The 22821-nt window shown below is 37.4% G+C and overlaps 1 protein-coding gene across 8 annotated transcripts in view; it reads left to right on the forward strand.

Moving 5' to 3' along the window:
- Dmd (dystrophin) overlaps positions 1 to 22821 on the forward strand; it is a 2157616-nt gene that overhangs the window by 515783 nt on the left and 1619012 nt on the right. For all 8 annotated transcript variants that reach the window (XM_040744180.1, XM_021232987.2, XM_040744181.1 and 5 more), the window contains exon 5: positions 16439 to 16531. In XM_040744180.1, the coding sequence (XP_040600114.1) occupies positions 16439 to 16531 (93 nt within the window). The remainder of the gene's footprint in view (positions 1 to 16438; positions 16532 to 22821) is intronic.

The following is a 22821-nucleotide window of genomic DNA, read 5'->3' on the forward strand; positions in this document are numbered from 1 at the left end:
CAGATGTCTGTTAATCCAAATTGGACCATAACTTCTATGATCCCCTTTGATTGTTTGTTAAGTATGTGTCTGGTAGTCCTGTCTAGAGGTGAGAGTGGGGTGTTGAATTCTCTCTCTATAAGTGTGTGGGCATTTATATGTGATTTGAGTTTTAATCATGTTTCTTTTATGAATGTGGGTGCCTTTGTATTTTAGGCTTAGATGTTCAAAATTGAAACTTCATCTTGGTGGATCTCTCCTGTTATGAGTATGAAGTGCCCTCCTTCATCTCTTTTGATTGATTTCCTTTTGAAATCTAGTTTGTTAGATATTAGGATTGATATTTCTGCTTTTTTCTTGGCTCCATTTGATTGGCATATCTTTTTCCAACCCTTAACTCTGAGGTAATGGCTGTCTTTGAGGCTGAGGTATATTTCTTGTATGCAGCAGAAGGATGGGCTCTGTCTTTGAATCCATCCTGTTAGCCTGTGTCTCTTTATGGGTGAGTTAAGACCATTAATACTGAGGGATATTAATGACCATTGATTGCTCATTCTAGTTTGTTTTGGAGTAGTTGACGGTGGTGGAATTATATTTGGATTTTCACCTGTTTTCTTTTGGCTGTTGGTTAAGTGGGATTATCTATTGCCTATGGTTTTCTGGCTGTAGTTAACACCCTTGGGTTGGGGTTTTCTTTCCAGAACTTTCTGTAGGGCTGGGTTAGTAGATACTTATTGTTTAAATCTGGTTTCATCATGGAATATCTTGTTTTCTTAATCTGTAGTGATTGAAATCTTTCCTGGTTATAGCAGTCTGGGCTCGGCTGGCATCCGTGGTCTCTTAGTGTTGGTAGAATATCTATCTAGGACCTTCTGGCTTTCATAGTTTCCCTGGAGAAGTCAGGTGTGATTCTGATAGGTTTACATTTGTATGATACTTGGCCTTTTTTCCTTTGCTGCTCTTAATATTATTTCTTTATTCTGTATGTTATGGGGTTTTACTATTATGTGGCAAGGGGATTTTCTTTTGTGGTCCAGTCTATTTGGTGTTCTGTAAGCTTCTTGTACCTTCATTGGCATGTCTTTCTTTACGTTGGGAAAGTTTTCTTCTATGATTTTGTTGAATATCTTTTCTATCCATTTGAGGTGGATTTCTTTTTTTTTTATTTTATTTTCCAGTTTAAATTTAGATAAGAAACAAGGTTGCTTCACAAGTCAGTTCCAGGTCCCTCTCCCTTTCCCTCCCCTCCTCCCATGCCCTCCCCCAACCTCCCCCCCCCCCCGTTATCCCGCCATTCCCCCAGGGAGGGTGAGGCCCTCCATGGGGGTGTCCATAGTCTGTCATTTCATATAAGGCATGGCCTAGACCCTTCCCCAAGAGTTCAGGGTGAGAGTGCACCTCAGATTGTTCTATGGGAGTCCAAAGTCAATGTGTATACTTGGGATGGGTACTGATCTGCTGCACCAGGCTCAATAGATTACCCAGGCCACCTCACTGACACCCAGATTCAGGGGGTCTTGATCAATCCCATGCTGGATTCCCAGGCTGATGCCTGAGATTCAAGAGTAACCTTTGTCTGGTCAGCTGTTTCTGGGGGTTAAACCAGCCCAGTCTTAATCCCTTTGATCATCAGTCCACCCTCTCTGTTACTGGCTTTCTTGAGTTCAGCTCAGTACTTAACTGAGGGAGTATGCCTCTTCTTGGATCAGACACTAAATGAAGTTTCTGTTTACCGGACTCTCTGGCCATGGGATTGTAGGCTGGCACTCCCCAGATCTATGTCTAAAATCCATATATGAGAGAGTACATGCCATGTTTCTCTTTTTGTGACTGGGTTACCTCACTCAGGATGGTTTCTTCTAGTGTCATCCATTTGCCTGCAAATCTCATGATTCCAATGTTTTTTTCTGCTGAATAGTACTCCATTGTGTAAATGTAACACATTTTCTCTATCCACTCTTCGGTTGAGGGACATCTAGGTTGCTTCCAAGTTCTGGCTTTTACAAATAAAGCTGCTATGAACATAGTGGGACAGACATCTTTGTTGTATGAATGGGCATCTTTTGGATATATGCCTAAGAGTGGAGTTGCTGGGTCTTGTGGTTGGTTTATTCCCATTTTTCTGAGGAATCTCCATACTGATTTCCAAAGTGGCTGAACCAGTTGGCACTCCCACCAGCAATGGAGGAGTGTCCCCCTTTCACCACATCCTCTCCAGCATAAATTGTCATTGGTGTTTTTGATTTTAGCCATTCTGACAGGAGTGAGATGGTATCTGAGAGTTGTTTTGATTTGCATTTCCCTGATGGCTAAGGATGTTGAGCACTTTCTCAAGTGCCTCTGAGCCATTTTAGACTCCTCTATTGAAAACTCTCTATTTAGTTCTGCAGCCCATTTTTTAATTGGGTTCTTTGATGTTTTGGAGACTTGCTTCTTGAGTTCTTTGTAAATTTTGGAGATCAACCCTCTGTCAGATGTGGGATTAGTGAATATTTTTCCCATTCTGTGGGCTGCCTTTTTGTCTTGCTGACTGTGTCCTTTGCCTTACAGAAGCTTCTCAGTTTCAGTAGGTCCCATTTATTAATTGTTGATCTCACTGTCTGTGCTACTGATCTATTGGTGTTATATTCAGGAAGCTTCTTGTACCTTCATTGGCATGTCTTTCTTAACCTAAGAATAATAGGTATAGAAGAAGGAGAAGAAATCCACCTCAAATGGGCAGAAGGCATATTCAACAAAATCATAGAAGAAAACTTTCCCAACCTTGAGGTGGATTTCTTCACCTTCTTCTATACCTAATATTCTTAGGTTTGGTCTTTTCATGGTGTCCTATATTTCCTGGATATTTTGTGTTAGTGATTTGTCGGATTTATGAATAGCAGTGGGCAATAGAAAGATGCAATGTGATAGTGTCAATCAGAAGGGTTTTTATTAGGGAAAGGTACTACAAAAATGGGAAGGAGGAGGAGGGAGACCAGCCTCTGGGTACAAGATCAGCTAGGGAGAGCAAAGAGGGTCACGGGGGGTGGGTGACAGACAGCAGGAACAAACAGACAGTGAGAGAAAAAGAAAGAGAGAGAGAGAGAGAGAGAGAGAGAGAGAGAGAGAGAGAGAGAGAGAGGATGGTTTGTGGGCAGGCCCATTTTAAAAGGGCACATAGTGAATATGCACAGGTGGTGTTCTTAGTGACAGCAGCTGAGAGTGTATCCTGTCAAAACTTCAGGGATAGGCCAGTACAGATGCTTGAATACTAACAACCATGGTCAGATATATAAAGGAAAACATTTAATTGAGTTGACAGATCAGAGTTTCAGATATTTAGTCCATTATCTTCATGGCAGGGAACATGGTGGTTAGGACTATGGTAGAGTACAGGCAGATATGGTGCTGGAGAGTTCCACATCTTGATCCGAAGGCAACAGCAAGTGAACTGTCTCACTGGGTTTGGCTTGAACATATAATGAGACACCAAAGCCCACCTTCATAATGAAACACTTCCTACAAAAAGGCCACACCCACTCCAACAAAGCCATACCTCCGAATAGTAATACTCTCTTTGGGAGCAGTTTTTTTCTTTTCTTTTCTTTTTTGTTTTGAGACAGGCTATCTCTGTGGCTTTAGAGGCTGTCCTGGAACTAGCTCTTGTAGACCAAGCTGGTCACGAACTCACAGAGATCCACCTACCTCTGCCTCCCGAGTGCTCGGATTAAAGGCTTGTGCCACTGCTGCCTGACTGTATTTCTTTTTCAAACCACCGCAGTAGCCATTAATTACCTATAGCTTTTGATCTAGGGGTAGGGCCTTGTGATATCCTGTGTTGACATTGGCATGTCAACTGATGTTGCCATTTGCAAGTATTCTTCACAAAGTGTAGCCTGAACTAATCACAGATCCTAGTATCAAAGAAGGTATGGCCAGAGAGACAGAGATATAGATATGGGAATAGAGAGACAGAGACAATTTGAAGGAGGAAATGGGAAGAACAGGGGAACCTTAAGTCATCTTTAGTAGGTATAGTAACTCATATCTGTTCTTTTATCCCCACTTGAATTCTGCTCATACCTTGTCTTTGTAGAACATGTACACCATATTTATGGTCTGATTTGATTTCTCTGTTGCAGTTATTTTAGCATGACATTTTCCCTGTTATCAATAATTTAATTTAGAAAGACCACGTATTGTGAAGAAACCACTTTTAAATACAGTAATACTGTTACTACAATATTTGCTTAAAGGAAACCTAATTTGTAATAAAGTTGGCTGTGGTAATGAAAAGCAAACAAGAGATAGTACAAATTCTTGTGAAATATGATGACTCTATGAAGTGATTTTGCTGTGCTAGCTTTAAAAAAAGATTATCTCAAGCCTCTATTTGTTTGAAGCTTTTTTAAAAAATTTATTATTTTAATTTTAAATAGCTTGTTTCACATGCCAATACCAGTTCCCTCTCCCTCCCCTCCTCCCGCATCCCCCCATTCCCCCCCAGCCTCCCAACCTATCAACACTTCCTTCCACATAGGGGTTATTTAGAGTCTGTCATTTCACTCAGGGCAGGGTCCAGGCCATCCCCTAAGAGTCCAGGCTGAGAGAGTATCCCTCTTTGTGTTATGGACACATGAAGTCCATTTGTATGCCAGTGATAAACACTAATCCACTTTCCAAGGACCCATAGGTTGCCCAGGCCTCCTCACTGACTCTCACACTCAGGGGGTCTGGATCAGTCCCATGCTGGCCTCCTAGCTGTTGGTCTAGGGTCCAAGAGCTCTCTGCTGTTCAGATCAGCTGTCTCTGCTGGTTTTGCCAGCCCATTCTTTGCCAATTTGCTCATCACTCCTCTCTCTCTGTCACTGGGTTCCATGGGTTCAGTTCAGTGTTTAACGGCCAAATCTTAAATTCATTCAACACCTTGCCCAATGTATTCTATGAGTTTTGGAGGGGTTGATATTTAGGGCTAAAATCAAAAGTCAATTATTCTGAGCACTTTGGTCAGTTGTGTAATCCTGCATTAACTGCCACAAACTGCAAAAAACGAAGCTTCTCTAAGAAATACTGACAGCAACATTAGTCTTTTGCCACAAACTTGGATATTTAGGAGGCAGATTGACAATTGACAACATGACCATTTAGCAAAACAAAAGCTAGGGTTTATGGCCTCCCTAGCCAAGGCCTATGACCAGGTCCAACAGTACCATGATGAATTTTCTTCTTCAGAGTGGGTATCTGATCCATAACATTGATGCCATATTTCAAGCAGTGGGCATAGACAGTCTGGAAAATTGGTATCATGGCATAGAGAGTTCATACCTGGACAAGACTATTGATGGCCTTTCTTCCCCAGCTGCCTGCTTAGAAACTTCTAGCAATATGGAAGCTAGTCAGCACGGAGAAAAATTTCCATCTCATTTCCAGCATGTTATCTGTATGTTGAACAATAAGTGTGTGGTATGTCTTTAGACTCAGGCTCTTACCACCAAATTAAATGGCAAAAACTTCTAGTGTTTTGGGAGCCTAAGGGGCATTGTTTGACCAACATCATACAGATAAATATCCTATACCTGATATTGATATTTTAGCTTAGTAATCCATAGCCTCTTGTTTCTGCATTCTCCATCCATGTAAAGACTTCTATTCATAGTTTGCAAATAATATTTAGTCATTTTATAATGTAGTATGTTTTGATGTGACTTCTTAATAGTCCTTAGTTTCCATCCCCCCTATAACCTGGTCACACCAATATTCTTTACTTCTGCTTTCCTATCACATGTGTTGGAATTTTCTTTGTGCCACCAACCAGGTCCCAAATAAAGACACTGAGACTTGTTAATGTTATAAATGCTTGACCTTAGCTTAGACTTGTCCCACTAGCTCTTTTAACTTCATTTAACCTGTTTTATTTATCTGTTTTGCCTTGGGGATTTTTACCTTTCTGCCATTCAGTATGTCCTGCTTTTATGCATTCTCCATGTCTATCTGTCTGGCCCCTGTCATCTCCCTTTCTTCTTTGAGCCTAGATTCGTCTTCTTACTCTCCCTACCCATAAGCTCCACCCATACCTCCTCCCATGCTATTGACCATTCAGCTTTTAATTAGACTAATCATGTTCCTTAGACAGCCAAGGTAAAATAGCAACACATCTTTTCATAAATAAACTAAGGTAAGACATCTTTGCATATTTAAAAATACTCTATAACAACTTCCCCTTTTGTGTAAATAAAAAGATATGTTTTAGCTTTAACATGGTAAGACTATATACAATAAGAACAATTAAGTAACAATTACATTTACAATATCAAATTCATCTGCATTTGGCAAATATAGAGATAATATTCCATTATCTATCATACCTTGGTAATTCCAAAGTTGTGTACCTAATTTATATTCTTTCCTAATTTGTATTATCAACTCAAAATTATGGTTTTATACCTCAAAACATTTTCTTAGATAGGCAATGTAAGTTCTTTTGTTTCTTAAATTATAAACTTAATCTCTTATGTAAGGTATTTTCTGAATTTGTTAAAAAGGAAAAGTATAACTATCTCATCTTCAACTCTATCAGCGACCTGAGAAGTATATAATATTACTTGAATAAACAAGAACCTCAGAGCAAACAACTTCCTGAATTATAGAAGTGACAGAAACTGTTCGCTATCTGAACAATAACCCAAGGTTCTCCTGCACCATTGGGGCATCCATCTATAGCCTACACACCTAGAATGTCAGACAGATTTCTCTGTGAGGCAGTAACTTTGAAAGACTGTCATGTCTTGTCTTGGCAAAGTTCAGTAGTCTTTTTTCTTTGTGTCCTGCTTGTCCAGTTTGTACAGCAAATTGTCAGCAGTCAAGGCAAAGTTGATTTCTTGCCCAACTTGCTAGATTTGTTGCAATGAAAGAAAACTCCATATGGTCATTCTTGATGCCCATCATCCTTTTATGAAGTAAATTGGTGCTGCCAGGATCAGACCTGTCTCATTATCATGAAAATCCTTAAATATCTTAAATGCTTTATTCTGTAGTTGTCTGGACTGTTTCAAGATAACCTATCTATCTAAAATACATGTTTAGTCTTGACAACATACCTACAAGTATGATTGTTATAAGTGACTAACTACTAATCTGGATTTTTTAGTTATCCTAAATAGTTTGTAATAAAAGCTTTCTTTTATGTGTCTTAATGACTTACATAGGTAGAATACCTTAAACAGGAGTTGAAATATATATGGTTTAACAAAGATAACCTTAAATTAGTATCAATATACAAAATCTACTCAATGTAAAATATTTGAGATGAATAGTCATCTCATTGTCGTGTATTCCTATATCCCCAATAATGATGACAAACATACAAAACCCACCAAAATGACCAAAAAACACATACCAACCCCAACTCTTGGGAATGTGGGCATTGTATTTTCTTGACTGATCCAAGTTGTCTGGCAGCAATGCCATCTCCAGAGTACCCTCAGAAAATTGAGCTAAGTCCTAAGAAAATTTGGTATAGCCTTTTTATACAGTTTCTGTGTGATGGGAAAGTACAAAGATTATCAAAAATCATGGCTAGAATAGTCTGTGAGACTGGACGATCTCAGCGAGCAGGTTTGAAGTTGTTCTGAGCACTGAACTCTGAGGAAACTGCAACAGAGGCACTGCCAGAGGCTAGGTCACCCACCCCAGTCATTTTAATTGATGTCTTATCCCCTTGCTTTGAAAATATGCAAATTTAAAATGGAACATTATCTGCATTAACACAAGTATGGACTGGACATTTTATGAAAGCCAGTCAAAGATGATCTTTTGTTGATTTTTGGGCGAACTTATATCATAAGTTTGCTTGGAATGCATCACCAAACCTCTATCCATGGCACCTGAAAGAATGACAGGTATTAATAAGTTATGTGAACTCTGTAACCAACATGATTTATCCTACCTCATGCAGTCTCAGAGCTGTTCCCATTTTAAGGGATCAGCATATATGTCATCTGTCTTGTAGTTTTTCTCAGTTTATTTCTTTGTGTCTGTAACGAAGATTTTCAGGGATTGCCCCCAATCAAATATTGTGTCTACTAATTTTGAATGAATCCCCAGCCTTTCATTTCCTCTGGAAACAAAAGCATAAACTCTCCCTTTACACAATACATTTTCTGAGTGCCATTTTAAAGATAAGATATCCCTAAAGTATCTAGGCTAGTTCATTCAGGAAGTCCTTTTATAATCCCATGTCACTCATCAACATTCAAAAATTTCAAAGTCAACAAAGTACCATACAGGATCCAGACTCCCTGTGTATTTTCCATCTTTATGTGGCTTATTCCTTTTATATTGCTTTACTCTTTCTTTTTTTGTAATTTTATTTTCCAGTTTAAATTTAGATAAGAAACAAGGTTGCTTCACAAGTCAGTTCCAGGTCCCTCTCCCATTCCCTCCCTTCCTCCCGAGCCCCCCCCCCCCGTTATCCCCTCATTTCCCCAGGGAGGGTGAGGCCCTCCATGGGGGTGTGCATAGTCTGTCATTTCATATAGGGCAGGGTCTAGACCCTTCCCCAAGAGTTCGGGGTGAGAGTGCACCTCACATTGTTCTATGGGAGTCCAAAGTCCGTGTGTATACTTGGGATGGGTACTGATCTGCTGCCCAAGGCTCAATAGATTACCCAGGCCTCCTCACTGACACCCAGATTCAGGGGGGTCTTGATCAGTCCCATGCTGGCTTCCCAGGCTGATGCCTGGGATTCAAGAGTTAACCTTTGTCTGGTCAGCTGCTTCTGGGGGTTAAACCAGCCCAGTCTTAATCTCTTTGATCATCAGTCCTCCCTCTCTGTTACTGGCTTTCTTGAGTTCAGCTCAGTACTTAACCAAGGGAGTCTGCCTCTTCTTCGATCAGCCACTAAAAGTTTCTGTTTCCCTGACTCTCTGGCCATAGGATTGTAGGCTGGCACTCCCCAGATCTATGCCTAAAATCCATATATGAGAGAGTACATGCCATGTTTCTCTTTTTGTGACTGGGTTACCTCACTCAGGATGGTTTCTTCTAGTGTCATCCATTTGCCTGCGAATCTCATGATTCCATTATTTTTTTCTGCTGAATAGTACTCCATTGTGTAGATGTACCACATTTTCTCTATCCACTCTTCAGGTGAGGGACATCTAGGTTGCTTCCAAGTTCTGGCAATTACAAATAAAGCTGCTATGAACATAGTGGAACAGACATCTTTGTTGTATGAATGGGCATCTTTTGGATATATGCCTAAGAGTGGAGTTGCTGGGTCTTGTGGTAGGTTTATTCCCATTTTTCTGAGGAATCTCCATACTGATTTCCAAAGTGGCTGAACCAGTTGGCATTCCCACCAGCAATGGAGGAGCGTCCCCCTTTCACCACATCCTCTCCAGCATAAATTGTCATTGGTGTTTTTGATTTTAGCCATTCTGACAGGAGTGAGATGGTATCTGAGAGTTGTTTTGATTTGCATTTCCCTGATGGCTAAGGATGTTGAGCACTTTCTCAAGTGCCTCTCAGCCATTTTAGACTCCTCTATTGAAAACTCTCTATTTAGTTCTGCAGCCCACTTTTTAATAGGGTCCTTTGGTGTTTTGGAGACTTGCTTCTTGAGTTCTTTGTAAATTTTGGAGATCAACCCTCTGTCCGATGTGGGATTAGTGAATATTTTTTTCCCATTCTGTGGGCTGCCTTTTTGTCTTGCTGACTGTGTCCTTTGCTTTACAGAAGCTTCTCAGTTTCAGTAGGTCCCATTTATTCATTGTTGATCTCACAAGACTTTACTTAATTCTTTTTAAGCTGTTAATTTTTTTCTATGACTGTCTATACCCATTTTCTTTTCTTCCTTAAGAACACACACACACTGTAAACTGTTTAAAGGTTTTTCAGTCTGGATCTCTTTTACTGTGCTCCTGTAGCATTCTCTGACTACATGAGCCAAACCTCATACTACCAGGAAGCAGTCATGCCCTACACCATCTGCCTCTGGCTTTGACTCTGCCCTCTTCTGTGGTCTGAGAGAGTCTAGCCTCAAGCCAGAGGACCTGGATGAGAGCTATGTTTAACTGGGAGCTGAAATTGACTGAGAACTGCATTTAAACCTTCCAACTCTAAGAAGTTGTTTCCCACACGGTGGCAAGCTATTTTACTTAGCTTATTGTTTCTACTCTGCATGCTGGCTGCTCAAGTTCTCTGCTGCACAGTAGCACCTCTTAAAGTAGCCCTATCTATTATTATTATTATAATTATTATTATTAATTTTGGCCATAGCTTAGGTTTGTCCCACTAGCACTTTTAACTTAATTAACCTGTTTCTATTCATCTATACCTTGCCTTGAACTTTTTTATCATTCTGTAATTCTGTATGTCCTAGTTTTCTTCTTCTTCCATGTCTGTTTGGCTGGCTCCTAGCATTTCTCTCTCTTCTCCCTTTCTTTTTTCCTTGAGTCTAACTTCCTTCTCCTACGTATTCTCCCTACCTACAAGTTCCATCTGTCTGTTTTCCCTTTCTTTTGGCCATTCAGTTTTCTGTTAGATCAATAAGGTGCCTTAGGCAGGCAATATGAAGAAGCAATACATATTTATATAATTAAAGAAATGCAACACATCTTTAAAAAGTTAAAAAAATTCCACAACATAACCAAATGCAACACCTCTTTACAGAGTTAGGGAAATGCAATACATATTTTCATAACTACACAAATGCAACATACCTTTGGTTAGTTTAACAAATATTCCATAGGAATCTGCTTCTATCTTAAGGTATTCCCTATCCATGACACATTCCTACTTTACAGGTCTCGAAAGAGAGACATTGCAAATATGATTTAGTATTAGCTGTGATAGATGAAGACCTCATAACTGTCCCATGAAACATTCTTGGCACATTTTATCACTTAAATTCAATTCTACACTAGCACAAAGAGAATGAGTTCAGTGTATATATTATCAAACCACAAATACAAAACATATATACATACACACACACACATATATATATATGGAGAAATAGTGTGATTATATACCTAGCCCACAAAACAAAATTTCCCTCATTTTCTGCTTTATATTTTTAATATTTTAAAATTTTCTTATCACATTTTAATAATTTATTTTATATACATGTGCAGTACATATGTAGAGGGGGTTTATGCATACCAGAGACAAAGCATATGAGGAGATAGGAGAACAGCTTGTAACTGTTAGTTTTCTCCTTCTGTCATGGAGATCTGGCACCAAATTTAGGACACTGAGTTTGGCAGCAAGTACATTTACCCCTGAGACATTTCATTGTCCTCTTTTTATATTTTAATTGTTTCAATTTTATAAATTCATTCATCCACATATATGGACCAAGATGTATTAAAAATAGATTCTTTTTTCATACAATATATCCCAACCAGTTTCACCTCCCTCCACTCTTCCTAGATCTTCCATAACCTCTGAAATCACCCGGATCTACTTCTTTTCTCTTTGGTCTTGAGAAAAGACCATACTTCCACACAGGAAAAAGCAGGATACAATAAGATGAGGCAAAAGCCCTCATATTGAGGTTGGACAAGACAACTCAATAGGAGGAAACGAGTCCCAAGAGTAGGAAAAAGACTCAGAGATATAACCAGAATCCATTTTTAGAAGTCTCACAAAGGTATCAAACTTAACTCCATAGCATGTATGCAGAGGAGCTGGTGCAGATTCATGCAGTCCCCATTTTTCTCCCTTCTCTCTCTGTGATTCAATGTGACCCCTGCTTAGTTAATTTGGTGGTCCATGTTCTCCTGGTGTCTTCCATTCCCTCTCACTCCTACACAGTGTTTCCCCCTCCTCTTCTAGAGTGCTCCCTCATCTCCTAGCAGAGGTAACCAATGGAGACCTCCAATTTAGACCCTATCTACATAATGTCTGGCTGTGGGTCTCTGTATTTATTCCCATCAGTTGCTGGATGAATCTTCTCTGATGAATACTAGTTAAAGAACAGATCAATGGGTATAGCAGAATATCATTAGGAATCATTTCATGATTTTTTGCCACTGTGTTTTGTTCTAACCTAAGTCTTTGGGCGGTAAAATACCTGGTTCCTATTCATAAAGGCAGTGTAGGACATGGGGTTCTTTTTAATGTGTACCTCAAGTTAAACCAAAGGTTGCTTGGCCACTTCCACATGTTCTGTGCCACCATTGCCCTTGAAATCTTGCAGGGCTGGAAGACAGAAGGTGGAGAATTTGGTTTGGTTTTCAGGTTTCTGTTTCCATAACCTTTAGAACACCTTCTTGTACAAAGAGGCTAGAATGTAGGGATCAAAGTTTAACCCTACGCCAGCTTGGTTTCTCTATGTTCAATGAGCTAAGTGGAAATTGTCCTTGGTGATGGGGCCCTGATGTCAGTTTTCAGAGAATGATCCTTTATCCTAGCATCAGCCTGCATTGTTTGGGAATTCCAAAGGACCTCTTGTCCATAAAATAAACCAAGTCCTACATTGCCTTCTACAAAAATGTCCAGCTCAGACATCCTACCCTCCATTACTAGGAGTCCTCACTAGGGTACTCATAGATTTCAGCAAATTTCCACTGTACTGGGTTTTCATCGCCTTAAAGTAGTCATCTGGACCACAGCCTTTCCTCCAAAAGTTTAGGAATCTTTGTGAAGTGAGGTAAATTTAAGAGTCATAACGAGTAAGTGACACCAAGGAAGCAATGTTTAATTGCATTGTTTCTTGCAGTACCAAGGCAATTGCATATATGAATTCTCAGCTGTACAGACAGTTAGGCTTAAGCCAGACAAAATTCCAGGATGGAGATGGGAGGTGAGCAAGAAGTCCCACCCATAGGTGAGGCAATTGCTACATCTTGGGAGAGGCAAAATCAGTTTTGTTCAAGGTTATAGTCTCTGGTGTGTTTATGATACTCCAGTGAATGCCATGTACACACACACACACACACACACACACACACATATATATATATATATATATGCAGAAATTGGACTTAATGGGTCTTATTTTAAAATAGGAAAGGACACAGTTGGGTAGGATTTGAAGAGTACAATGAATCTGGAAAGATTTGGGGGAGAGGCAGAATATGATTAAATGTATGGTAAAAACCTCAAAATGAGAAATTAAATGAGAAAAAAGATACAAAATAATAAAGAGTTTTTATAAATGCATGCGGAAATGTCCACAAAAATTTACACACTGAAAAATACATATACACATGTTTTAATTTAGTGGAAACTTTCATTATAACTGATATGGAAATGATAGAGGTTGCAGTATCTCTCTATGTGGTATTTACTATAACACAGAAGAAAAGCTACAAAAGCTATAGTACTATGCAAACATCTACCAACAGGGCAGTGGATAGATATTTTATAAATATTAAATACAATGTAACTATTAAAATGAATAAATAATGGGGGCTATTGTTTACAAAATATCATTTTATCTATATATGACCTCTTATTTGTTTAAGCTCTGTACGTTTTTGTCTATATAAATTTCTTATGTACACTCATATAAAAGGATGATTGTTTTATTTACTTTCCTGTTGTTGTGAAGACACACCATAACCAAAGTTTTGGGGATTTCACACAGGAACTACATCACAAAGTTCTTGCCATTCTGTGCTTGCTTGTCTGATAAAACATAGCTATGTGCAGTTCCATCTGTTTTATAGCAAATGGAAGAATTTCATGTTTTCCATGACTATATTAAAATGCATTGAGTATATGTACCACATTTATGGACACAAAGGCTGATTTCATTTGAATAATCTATCTCTGTTTCCCAAGAATATGAGATTATATACATATACTACAAGAACCAGATTTGTGTGTTTAATTGCCTTCATTTCATACTTAACTTCACTCCACCTAATAGGTTGGGTACATGAAAGATAAGTAATGTAATGTGTCTTGTTGGTATGTTTTGCATTACCTTAACTAGCTACCCACAACTGGTAACTTAACAAATGTATTTATTTAGCACATATTTCTAGAGGTTGGAAGGCAAACTGCTAGCATGGAATATAGAATCACATGGTGTAAATGTGTGTATGTGTGTGTGTGTGTGTGGGTGTGTGTATGAGAGAGAGAGAGAGAGAGGGAGGGAGGGCGGGGGGAGGGAGGGAGGATATGCCAGGAAATGCCAAAAAATACAAACTGCAGAAATGAAAATTATATAATTGTATGATGGTAATTTTTATGGTACCTAATCCAGCTCCAAGTTTTCTACATTCTTATAAATGAAACATTATATCTTCTAAAGTTGATTCCCTCACTTTTAAGTTTCCCCATCTCTTAGTACTTTCTACTGAGGACTAAGTTGCTACCTTATGAAATTTAGGGGAAGAAACCTTTTTCAAAGCATAGCATGGAAATTTACCACGAAATGTAAAACACATATATTTTGATTCCCAAATGAGTTCTCTGTAGGGAAAAAGAGAGCCATCTATTAGCTACAATTTTTATGACTTCTATCATTTTTCTAAAGCAGGAGATTTCAGGCAAATATATTCATCCAAAGTCATATCAGAATTTCGTTCTTTCTGTTTTGTTTGTTTCTTTTCAAGATAGGGTTTCTGTGTACCCTTGGCTGTCCTGGAAGTCACTTTGTAGACCAGGCTAGCCTAGAACTCATAGCAATCCACTAGCCTCTACCCTGAGTGCTAGGATTAAAGTACACCACCACCAAAACCCAGACTTTAATTTATTTTACATTTTATTTTTATATGTTTAAAACAATATTATTTTACATACTAATCCCAGTTGCCTCTCCCTCCTGTCCTCCCAGTCACCCTACTATCTCCTCACCCCACCCAACCATCTACTCCTAATAGAGGGTGAGGTCTCCCATGGGGAATCAAAAATATATGTCACATCATTTGGGTCAGGACCCGAGGATCTCACCCTCCATCTAGGCTGAGCAAGGTATTTCTTCATAGCTTCAAAAAGGCAGTTCATGTACTAGGGATAAATCCTCATTCCACTGTCAGTGGCCTCATGAACTTCACACACCCATTACTGTCACCCACATTCGGAGGGTCTAGTTTGATTTTGTGCAGGTTCCCCAGATGTCAGTCTGGAATCAGTGAGCTCTCACTTACTCAGGTCAGCTGCTTCTATGGGTTTCCCCAAAATGATCTTGACCCCTTTGCTCACATTATCACTCCTCCCTCTCTACAACTGGACCCTCTTCTCAGCACCTCATGGAACCTTCTCTAAAATCAGCCACATACTCAACAACAAAGCAAACCTCACCAGATACAAACAAATTGGAATAATCCCATGTGTCTTTTTTGAATCACCATTGTTTAAAGTTAGAATTCAACAACAACACATATTGCAGAGGACTACAAACTCATGAAAACTGGGCAGTGTTCAATTGAATCTTCCCTGGGTCAAGGAAGAAATAAGAAAGAAGTTAAAGACTTCCTAGAATTAATTGAAAATTAATATGTAACATACCCAAACTTATGACACACTTTGAAAGCAGTGCTAAGATGAAAGTTCATAGCATTAAGTGCCTACCTGAAGACACTGGAGAACTTTCATACTAGTGAAATCTCTAGAACAAAATGAAGCAGACTCACAAAGGAGTAGTAGATTCCAGCAAATAATAAAATGAAGGGCTGAAATCAATGCAATAGGAACAAAGAAAACGATACAAAGGTTCAACAAAACAAAGTTGCTCCTTTGAGAAATTCAACAAGATAGACAAACATTCATCCAAACTAACCAAAAGGCAAAGAGAGAATATGCAAAGTCAGAAAATCAGAAATGAAAAGGGGGGGGCATAACAACACACACTGAGAAAATCCAGAGAATCATCAAGTCATACTTCAAAAAAACTGTACTCCAAAAATTAGAAAATTTAAAGAAAATGGACAATTTTCTGAATAGGTATTACATGCCAAAATTAAATCAAGAACAGCTAAACAATTTAAACAAATTTATAACCCCTAAAGAAATAGAAGCGGTCATCAAAATTCTCCCAACCAAAAAAAGCTCAGGGCTAGAAGGTTTCACTGCAGAATTCTACAAAATTCTACCTCAAATTCAAAGAGCTAATACCAATACTCCTCAATTTGTTCCACACAATAGAAACAGATCCAAATAGTGAAGTCCCAACAGAAAAAAACTCAAATTTCTGAAGGACACTTAAGGACTTGCTCAACATCCTTAGCCATCAGGGAAATCCAAATCAAAACAACTCAGATTTTCTTTTATATTACATAGAAATACTGATGAGACTTCTTACTTTATCATTTATATTTTGTATTTTAAGTTTCAACTTGATTTGATACTAGACAGTGTGACTTAATTTCAGGTATATTTTATGAATTATTGCTATTCATTTTTTGAGAAATCTCTTTAATGTGCAATGATACGTTCATATGTTAACCATATGTTAATGTTTTCATTTACTAATTCCTAAGCATTAGATTAAAATTCAAACATTTTCTTTCTTTTTTTAAATCAGGTTGACTTAGTGAATATAGGAAGCTCTGATATAGTGGATGGAAATCATAAGCTGACGCTTGGTTTGATTTGGAATATAATCCTCCACTGGCAGGTAAATATACTACCAGACATTGCCTTTTCGTAACATGCTGCTAATCTTTTCTTTCATTTCTTTGAAATGAAATAATCACATATATCACTAACATTAACTAGCCATCTTCATAGGGCTTCCTTTTGAATTTACACGTTTTTTAAATTTTAGTTGTTGGGGATTATTATAACATATGTTCTGGTATAACGGTAGGGAAATTGCTGCTATTCTGTCATTGGGTAAGCTTGGCCAAAAAAGACAAAATCTCAATATATCTAAAAAGTTTAAGAGATACGTGTACTTCACAAACTATAGAATTTTATAAATAGAAATTTATCTGTGCTTTTAATCATCATCATAGGAGTAAACATGTCAATTTTAACATACCTATAACAAAGAAAGATTAATAGTACAGGAATATTTGTAGGAATACTCCTGTTACACAGTTGGCTTTTGAAATTGCATTTTTCTCAATTCCTTTTTTGCATGCCTATATATATTCTAATTTTTTAACAAGATCAAAGATACTTTAGTTCAGTGAAAAGAGTGTCAGTATTTAAAATCATTGCAACATGAGGTTAAATTTAAACATACATATTTACTATGTTAATGTCATTTGATATAATGTTACAATGAGAAAATCATGAACATGTTTATATTTCTTATCAGGATTAAATTAAAAATTAGTTGCTGTTAAAATAGTGTAGCATGCCATTTTTTACTAGACATACAAATAACAAGGATTGTTAGCATATTCAAATATTTTATAAATGTGGAGACACTTGATGTTTGCCTACCTTTCCATTTATCTTTTTTCCCACTAATTATTACCCTTTTGGGGGTAATTCTTCTACCAAGATATATTTTAGCCATAAATTTACAAATTCTCAATTAAAATTCAGTGTTTACCAATCTAGCTTAATTCTTTCACTCAGTAGCTTTTCAAAGTATTTGTAGGACAAAAAGTTTTTCTCCAGTTAAACAAAAAATTTAAGTTAATTTTAGAGATGTGTACCCATCACAACACTCCAATTTTAGCACTTTTATACTAACTTGAAGAGAAATTTTTGTCCCTTTAAAATATGTCTGAGATATTACTCCAATCTTAGAGGACCATTAAAACATTAATGTGTATATATTTGTGTTTTATGGATATATCACTATACTTTCATCTTCTCATATGTGCTCTTTTCTATGTAGTTTCTTTCACTGGGTATAATATTTGGGGTCCACAATATTGCCACTATTATTTTATTACTTGAGTTGACTTTTGTTAAAATGGTGAACATTACTTAGTCTGATGCAGTGGATGGACCAGAGGTATACCTACTCAACTCAGCAGTCATGCTGATAACCCCATTGCCCTGATATATCTTTGTTTTGAATGGGCTCAACTACATTTTACAGCAGTATGGAAAGAACAGAGAACAAATATACCCTTTAACATGAGCCAAAGCTGGCAAGGTTTCAGCCATTTTTCATATAATAACGGTTTCAATATAGCCAGTGATGTGGCAAACATACCAGGCCTCCCACCAGTGATTACACTGCTCAGTGCTTTTCAAAATATCTTAAAGGAGGAACAGTTTCCATACAAGCCATTGTTTGTATAACTAAAGCTGAAACATTTCAAAATGAAATAAGGCAAACAGGACTACAACAGATGTCAGAATGGCTGCAGTAGTTTGCAATGCATTCTCGGTTGCTGTATTTCTCTGATGACCTAGTAAGAGACTTGGAGTGACCCAGTTTGTAGACCACACTGGGTATTACTGACACCAGCTGTGACAAAGCAAGGAGTATAATTCAGTCACACAGAGATCTCCAAAAGGCTTTTGAAATTGTGTTTGTCATTGAGTTTGTTTTCCATGTGATTCCATCCATTCCTTTTCCACTTACTCCAAGGTAGAATGTCAACAGTGTCCTTTCTGATACTTCCTTCATTTGCTTTTAAGCTGTCAGTCTATTCCTTTTTGGGTGTGTTGTTATGGGGATATGTATATTTTACACCCAGAAATACTATAAGAAATTCTTTTACTTAGTTTTTGCTTATCTAAGATATACAGTGCTATTTTCCACTTGTGTACTTAAATCACCTTAGCTTGGTGAGGGCAATTATACTCTTTCATTCTCTTCCTTCTTATATCACGTCTTCTAGCATGCTGACCTATTTTTACAAAACCACTTAACAATCTTAAAACATGTCCCTGTTCAATCATTCTCATTCCTCCCTGAATCCCTAAATAATTTTTCATCAAAGCCATATATGTGTTTTTACAGGAAATAGTTGAAGGTTTGGAATTTTAGAAAAGTTAAAAGCAGATTTTTGTCAGTGTAGTATATGTTCTATATTTACCAGGTTGTGAATGACATTACAGCAAATACATGCATGAATCCTTTCTTGCAATGCCATGTATTATGCTTTTTAATACTACTGGAGAGAAGTTTGGACTTGAGAAAACTTGTGAATGCCAAACTTACTTACTTCTCCATCGCTACTTTCCAGTTTCCACTTCAAATGCAATTGTTAGCCTGAAAAAAAACTGAATATTTATGTTCTGAAAGAAATGACTTTGAACAAATTGCTGATGTTATTGAGACATGCTGACCTATACTCCCAGTTGTCAGGAGTCTGACACTGGAGAATTATGAGATCAAGGCCAGGTAGAATTATATAATAAGAACTTGTCTTTATAATAAAATTAAAGGATATTCCCTAAGCTTTTAGCAGTTTTTCTTCCTCCTTTGAACTTAAGATCTCCATTTTAGGGAGGTAAACTTAGCCTTAGGACACAGCAAGGAAGAAAAACAAAGATTATTAACACTGGGGTGCTATCAAGTCAGGTTTCTACCTCTGCTGGCTAATCTAAGGAGCATACTTAATTCTAAGTGTGATTCACATTGGTATCTTTACTTTTTATGTTATTTTCTTAAAACATCCAGTCACCAGGGAATTCTATGTTTTCTGCTGCTTAAAGTCCTTTATCCAAAGTTCTGTCAAACTGTGAAAACTAGTTCTTGCTCTGTTCCTCAGCAGGAAGCCACATCTCTGCATTGCCTGATTCTCAAGAGGAATGCATTCTGGGAAGTAGCTTAAGAAGGAAAATCTATGCTGAACACATGCCTACTAAGTCATGCTCTGGAGACTAACAGACAGACAAAGAGAGAGGTGGCAGGAGTTGAAAGGGAAAGCTATAGCATCATGGTGACAGAGAATCTAAGTGGCCTTATTCAACATCAAGGTGAACCTGGCCAACAGTGACCTAACTGAGGTTTAGATAGCTGATGGTTTATCTTGTACCTTGTCATCAGCAATGAGCAATGTGTGACTGTAGAAAGACTGTAACCTTTGGTTACAGGTTTCTGAAGTTCAGGATTTTTTTTACAGGAGGCTAATAGCTGGAGCCTGTCTGATAACAGCTGAGCAACAAAGCATTTCTTGAAGGAGATCTTGGCTGGCACAGCTTTCTGTAGATTATATGTTGTTTACCTAGTTAGATAACTCCATCATTTTTGTCATTGCATTTTTCCACTGTTAAAGATGGAACTCAGAACCTTGCATAGGCTAAAATTGTGTCAAAATCATCTTCCTGTCATAATTACATTCCAATTCGTAAATATACACCTATTTGTTTCAGTTGATACTTTCTCTCATAAGCACTGTAAACCTTAAAGACAAGAATCATTATCCTTCCATGTTCATCTTTCTAGCCATCTCAATGACAACCATTTTTAGGTAGAAACAATGATTATATACTACCCTTTCTTCTCTCAGTAATACTGCGCTCAAGTAGAAACAGTGCCAATGAGGCTGAAGCTGATAAGCTGAAATAGAAGCATAATAATGCTAAAAACATTTTGGATTGAACACTGTATTGTCCTTAAATATTATGCATATAGAGAACAGTCTGGTTAAGCATTTTACAAATGAAACCCATTTATCATTGGAGGGTTGCCTGATCACAGAAAATCCATCATCACCAATATGCCATTTTTGGCTGAATTCAACCCTGCTTTAGCACAATACAAAAAGCATATTTCTTCAAATGGCTGTACCTGGAGGCCATGCATGTCACAATTTTCAAATATACTATGAAAGATTACATATTGTATATGGTTATTTGACCTATTTATCCACAGGGTAACTGGATAAATAAGTAGGTCAGAAATGAATTATAAAATCGGAGTGTCTGACCCTAGGAAAGAGAAATAGCTATTAACATATTGTCCCACACATATGCACAGATTTCATAGTTTAAACTATCACCATGTTTACAAATGCCGCATCTAACTTTAGAAGTTTTTAAAATCAGATTTCCTATTATATCACACAAATTATATTCAACAGTTCATAAAAATACAATTAATATGAGATGTTAAAATATGTATTTACTGCAAAGGCAAATATTTGTTTCTGTCTTCATGGAGAAAAACATCTAAATCAAAATATCAAATTTATAATGCACATTGATGCATTATTGTCACATATACCTCATTACTTCACATGTTTGTGCAATGGACTTTTTGTTTTCCTAAAGGAAAGTAATTTAGTAAGCATAAATCATATTGACTTCACACTTTTCCAAGTATCTCATAATGGATCTATTTTAGCTTTCAAAAGGAAAAGAACAAATAGTCATTTAACAGAATCTGTAGAGTAAAAGATCTGTAATATAGTAGCACTGCATCCTTAAATTTTATAAAAATGTTTAGAATACATATATGTATCGGACTACTTGAGGCACTGAAAGCTTGAATGCAATAATTTCCCAAATAACTTTTGCACCTACCCAAAGACTAAGAAGCAATTGTGCTGAAAGTAATACAAGGAAAACTAAGGCATGCATCTATAGATGTTTGTCACACACATTCCTCTTTTATATATTGTTAATTTGTTGATTTTTAAAAATGTAAACAGGACAACCTTTTCAGTCTAGTCAATGTCTGGGAGTTATTGCTGTGGTGAAGCACCATGGACAGCGTACAACGGGAAGAAAAGGGTTTATTTGACTTAAACTTTCACATCACCATCCATCACTGGAGGAAGTCAGGATAGGAACTCACAGGGCAGGATTCTGGAGGTAGCAGCTGATGCAAAGGCCACGAAAGGGTTCTGCTCATTTACTTGCTCCTCATGGCTTTCTCAGCCTGCCGGTTTTCTTAGAGAACCCAGGAACACCAGCCCAGTTATGACTCCATCTACAATGGACTGGGCCCTCCTGAATAATCACTAATTAAGAAAATGCCATAAATGCTTGCCCATAGTCTGATTTTATGGAGAGAGTTTATCATTTGAGGTTTGCTCCTCTCAGATGGCTTCAGTTTTTGTCAAATTGACATAAAACTAGCATTTGAAGTTAATAAACATAATGTGCATTATTTTCTAAGTAATAAAATGAATCTAGGGTGTTTTAATTTTGCTGTAGTTTGAATTGTTCTAGAAACAAACTTCTTAGTGAAGATAAATAATCTGGTGATTAAAAGGTTAGGTAATTTGCTGAGTTTTATATAGTAAGTTAGTAGATAAGAAAAAGACAATGTGCTTCATAAAACAAACATTTTGTTTTAAAAATTTATTAATTGATATAGAATTACTTCACTTTTATCCTCTCTCCAGCCCCTGCTGTGTCCCATCAACTCCCAAACTGATAGCCCCTTTTTATTTGATTATTAATGTTCTATGTGTGTGGGTGTGCATATATGTGCATATATATAGTACAAACTTCTAAAGCCATTTTGTTATTATAAACAATATTTTCTTACTATGAATAGTTTTACTAGTTGTTACACTAATGATTTATCTTATTATTGGCTAACAATAACTCTAACATATTATTCCCTGTCTTTTCTAGACTATTGAAAGCTACAAAAAGACCAATTCTCAAAACAGTAGTAAAATGCTAGACTGTGGAGATGATATTATTGAGCATATTCATCAGCTACCAATCAGACAAATTGATTCCTAACCAATTATAATTGCTCTTTTGTCTTTCAGGGGCCCACCCTCTAGCTACCTAATAATTCACACACAGAGGCTTATTATTACTTATAAATGCCCAGCCTTAGCTTGTCTTGTTGCTAGCCAGCTTTCCTTGATTAAATTATGCAATCTGCCTTTTGCCTCTAGGCTTTGTCCTTTTTTTCTTACTGTCACTCTTACTCCATGTCTTGTTGTGTAGCTGGGCGGTTGGCTCCTAGCATGCTCCTCTCCTTTCTATCTTGCTCCTTCTTCTAATATTTCTCATCCAGTTTATTCTGCCTGCCAGGTCTGCCGATCCTTCCTCCTGCCTTACTATTGGCAATTCAGATCT

The sequence above is a fragment of the Mesocricetus auratus genome, unplaced genomic scaffold (genome assembly GCF_017639785.1).
Source record: "Mesocricetus auratus isolate SY011 unplaced genomic scaffold, BCM_Maur_2.0 Super-Scaffold_100003, whole genome shotgun sequence".
Taxonomy (NCBI): domain Eukaryota; kingdom Metazoa; phylum Chordata; class Mammalia; order Rodentia; family Cricetidae; genus Mesocricetus; species Mesocricetus auratus.